We start from the raw sequence: 4,558 nt of genomic DNA, 5'->3' as shown, positions 1-4,558 counted from the left end.
GTGAAGTGAAGTGAAGTGAAGTATGACTGGTGAGGGTAGTGAAGCGTGACTGAAGTAAATGGTGAAGCGTGACGGCGATGAATCTGAACATGATGTGTGACGGGCATGAGTGATGAGCTGTGACGATCTAGGAAAGTGACGGTGTTGAAAAGATCGTAGCCTTGAATGTACTGTAATTGTCTAGTGGTAACCTCGGTGCGTGACTGTGGGTTGAGGTGTGACGAGTGACTATTGAGCACAGCAGCGTGAAGGAGTTGGTGTGATGTGTTGTATAATGAAAGAAAGCTCCAGGGTGAGTGTAGCAGGTAGGATGCGTGACATGGTTGTGACACACGTGATAATTACTGGCTCTTTTTCGCAGTACGAGAACTTGGTTGACGGGGCCAGCCACAGCAAGAAGAAGAAGGAGAAGGAGAAAAAGAAAGCGACGAAGGTAACAACACAAGATATAGAACTGGACACTTTTGGCCAATCCTCGCCTCCGCCTTACACGCCAAGAGGTGCGTATTACTACCATTACTACTGCTGCTGCTGCTGCTGCTGCTGCTGCTGCTACTACTACTACTACTACTACTACTACTACTACTACTACTACAATTATTACAACTAATATCATTACTACTATTATTACTATTACTATTATTACTACTACTATTATTACTACTTTTACTGCTGCTGCTACTACTATTACTGCTACTATTACTGCTACTATTGCTGCTGCTATTATACTGCTACTATTATACTGCTACTATTATACTGCTACTATTACACTGCTACTATCATACTGCTACTATTACTGCTACTACCACTACTGTTACTACCACTACTGTTACCACCACCACTGCCACCACCACCACCACCACCACCACTACCACCACCACCACCACCACCACCACTGCACCACTGCCACCACCACCACCACCACTGCCACCACCACTGCCACCACTGCCACTGCTGCTGCTGCTGCTGCTGCTGCCACTGCCTGCTGCTGCTGCCACCACCACCACCACCATTATTACCACCACCACCATTACCACCACCACCACCACCACCACCACCACCACACCACCACCACCACCTGCACCACTCCCATCCCAGCACCACTCCACTAGCACCACCACCATTACTACCACCACCACCTGTCTGCACCACCACCACCACCACCATTCTCTTTTATTACCACCACCGCTCCCACCCACCACCACTACTACTCATTACCACCACTCCAACTCACCACCACCACCACCACCACCACTCACCACTCACTCACTGCTGGCACCACTACTGCCACCACTGCCACCACCACTACCTGCACCACCACCACCACCACACCACCACCACCACCACCACCACTACCACCACTACTACTACACTACTACCACCACCACTACCACTACTACTACCACCACCACCACCTGCACCACCACCACCACTACTGTGCCACCACCACCAGCTACTACTACTACTACTACTACTACTACTACTACTACTACTGACACTATGCACTATACCAATCTCCCAAGTACGACACAACATAACCTCCGTGTCTCCTCATCTTCAGGTTATAGAATTGAAACAACGTGGGGAAGAGCGGAGGAGGACGATAGCAGGAGCACGCCCTTGGTGCTGAGGGGATCGGCAGCACCACGGGAAGGCAAGGCGGAGGGAGAACGTGAGCGGAAGAGTGTAAGGGGCACCGGCAGCAGCATCGTAACCTCAGGAAGCAGGGGTGGACACAGCTCCTGGGCTTACGTCAACTTGGCTTTCGAGAAGGATGCCGACCTGATCCTCTCCCCGGGGACCCTGAAGAAGAGGATGGAGGAGAGAACCGCGGCGGAGAAGGAAAGAAAGGGAGAGATCGGAGAGAAAACTTGGAAGAAAGGCGACACCGTTGATAAATGGCGAGAACAGACGAAAAAAGAGACGGATGGGAAATCAGGTGACACTGGAACGAGGAGGAAAAGTGAAGGAAGGGATGTTACTGGGCTACAGACATTTCGCGGTGTGAAAGGAAGTGGAGACACTGCCGCTCAGAGTAACAAGACCGCTGGGGACAAGGGGAGCACCACTTTAGGTAGGAAAAAGATTTGGATAAGCTCGAGCAGTCTGAGGAGTCCCGGCGAGGGAGGCGAGAAGGAAGACGCTGCGAAGAGTGAGAATAAGCAGGATCGTAAACTGCAAGCAGAGGGCGAGGAAGGAGCTGCAGGATTCCGACTGAAACACCTGACGAAGGAATGGGACAAGGACGTCGGGGAAGGAGCAAGGAAAGCCGAGGAAGGTGAAGGTAGAGATAATGCTGATGGTAAAAACGGTACTGTGGAAAAGAAACAAACTAAGCCTGAAAACAAAGAAACCAAGCAAGATGAAAAAGAGAAAGACAGCGAGGGCGAGCAGAGTGCGTCACAGAGTCCTCGCAGATCTCCAGTCCTCCTCTCCCGCTTCTCCACGTCCACCAAATTACTGCTGCCTCAGGAGGAAGAGGAAGAGGAGGTTGAAGAGGCGAGCCTCGCAAGGACCCTGGACCGAGGCTACACACACACACACACCCTGGAAAGGAGGGGCGGCTGGCGGGAAGGACAAATCACCTTCTTCGATGAGGGAAAGAAGAGAGATTTTAATTATTTCTCTGCTCGATGATCTCTTCTTTGGTTCGCTCTCCCCCTCCCTCCTCTCCCTTCCCCTTTCCTCTCTCCAATCCTAATATTTTATTCAATTTCTTCCTGTTTTTCTTTAATCCCTCGGTACGTCTTACTCATTTTAATTCGCTTTCTTTATTACTGGTTTCCTCTCGCCATATTTCCCCTCAAGACTAATTCGTCCCACTGACTTTTGGTATTTTCCCTTTCCCTGGTGTTGTAGTTTCCCTTGTTATTTTCCTGCACTATCTCAGACTTACTTTGTTTTATTTTCCACTATATCTCTTCACTTTCTTATTTCTGCTTTCCCTATTTCGTATCTTTCCTCATTTCGCTTTATTTAACTTGTCACGTGTTTCATCCATCTAATCCCTCTTTTACTATTTTACCTTTTTTCTCTCAAACCCATTTCTTGCTCAACTGTTCCTGCATGTCGCTCCCTTCATCTATAGCTTTCCTCTCTTTCATTACCTCTTACTACTAATCCATTTTTTTTTTACTTCTATTTCCCTTTTTAATTTCCATCCCCTAACTCCGTCTCATCCCTTCTCTGTACTCTCTCCACTAAAAAGCTCTCCCCCTTCCTCCTCTCCCATACCCTTTCCCTCTACATCTCTTCACCTCTATCACGTGGGCTTGACTCTCATCTTCACTATTGTGACTGGAGAGATTAACTCGTGTCACGTTTCTGATGGAAATTTTTAAACATGAAAACGAATGTGCAGTTCCCCCCCCCATTTCCCCGTTCGGATTATCGAAAAAGTAGAATTATGTGAATTTTCTAGCAGGTTTTAGATTCCCCGCGTCCTTTCAGATCAGATTTTCTATGTGACATTTATCTGGTGTGTGTGTGTGTGTGTGTGTGTGTGTGTGTGTGTGTGTGTGTGTGTGTGTGTGTGTGTGTGTGTGTGTGTGTGTGTGTGTGTGTGTGTGTGTGTTGTGTTGTGTTGTGTTGTGTGTGTGTGTGTGCGCGTGTGTGTTATTTTTACGTTTTACTCCACACTGCATCTTTACATGTGTACACTTAAGTGACTTGCATTGGTTAGTTAAGGTTTTTTTTTATATCGATACATAAAGGAAAAAAAAAATCAATATCGAAAAAGTAGAATTATGTGAATTTTCTAGCAGATTTTAGATTCCTCGCGTCCTTTCAGATCAGATTCTGTGACATTTATCTGGTAGTCGTGTGTGTGTGTGTGTGTGTGTGTGTGTGTGTGTGTGTGTGTGTGTGTGTTATTTTTACGTTTTACTCCTCACTGCATCTTTACATGTGTACACTTTTAAGTGACTTGCATTGGTTAGTTAAGGTTTTTTTTATATCGATACATAAAGGAAAAAAAAATCAATATTGTGATACTCCTTGACTTTCACTTTTTACCACCACCACCACCACCACCACCACAAACCTGACACTAAAAATAAACCATAAAACACACACAAGGGTACAAACACTCCACACATGAGGTCCACCCCGCCATTGATGCCACGCCGAGGGACATTGATTATTCTCGAGCTGTCACACATGTAGATGAACGTATTGGGCGAGGCGGCGGCGGTGAGGGAGGGGGATGAGAGGGGCAATAGCGGTGGGCTCTTCACAGTATTGGGCCGCCAGCCTCGGTTAGTGGTGGGCCAAGGTAAACTTCATACCGGAGGCCAACGACGCTAGACTGCTAAACGCGATTTCTCCTTTTCGTCCCGACTATAATGGGCAAAATTTTCACCTTTACCTTCACGGCGTGTAAAATATAGGAACCCTGGGAGATAAGCTGGCTGTGTGTAATTTGTTATATCTGCTTCCTGTTCTCTCTTCTCTGCTTGCTTCGCTTAGCTTTGCTTTGCTCGCTTGCTTGTTCATCCTCGCCTCTCGCCTCTCGTCTTCCGCCCCCGACACACACTTGGATTCCCCGTAAACATTTTTC

The 4,558-nt window shown here is 47.5% G+C and overlaps 1 protein-coding gene across 2 annotated transcripts in view; it reads left to right on the top strand.

Annotated features, from left to right (window-relative positions):
* The window catches only part of LOC123507177, an 8,302-nt gene extending 4,310 nt beyond the window's left edge, over positions 1-3,992 (top strand). For both annotated transcript variants that reach the window (XM_045259837.1, XM_045259836.1), the window contains exons 3-4: positions 362-500; positions 1,562-3,992. In XM_045259837.1, coding sequence (XP_045115772.1) covers positions 362-500; positions 1,562-2,637 — 1,215 coding nt within the window. In that variant the 3' untranslated portion in view covers positions 2,638-3,992. The remainder of the gene's footprint in view (positions 1-361; positions 501-1,561) is intronic.
* Positions 3,993-4,558: the final 566 nt, after the last annotated feature.

Source organism: Portunus trituberculatus, chromosome 21, assembly GCF_017591435.1.
Source record: "Portunus trituberculatus isolate SZX2019 chromosome 21, ASM1759143v1, whole genome shotgun sequence".
Classification (NCBI taxonomy): domain Eukaryota; kingdom Metazoa; phylum Arthropoda; class Malacostraca; order Decapoda; family Portunidae; genus Portunus; species Portunus trituberculatus.
This window is presented reverse-complemented; position numbering and strand designations above follow the sequence as displayed.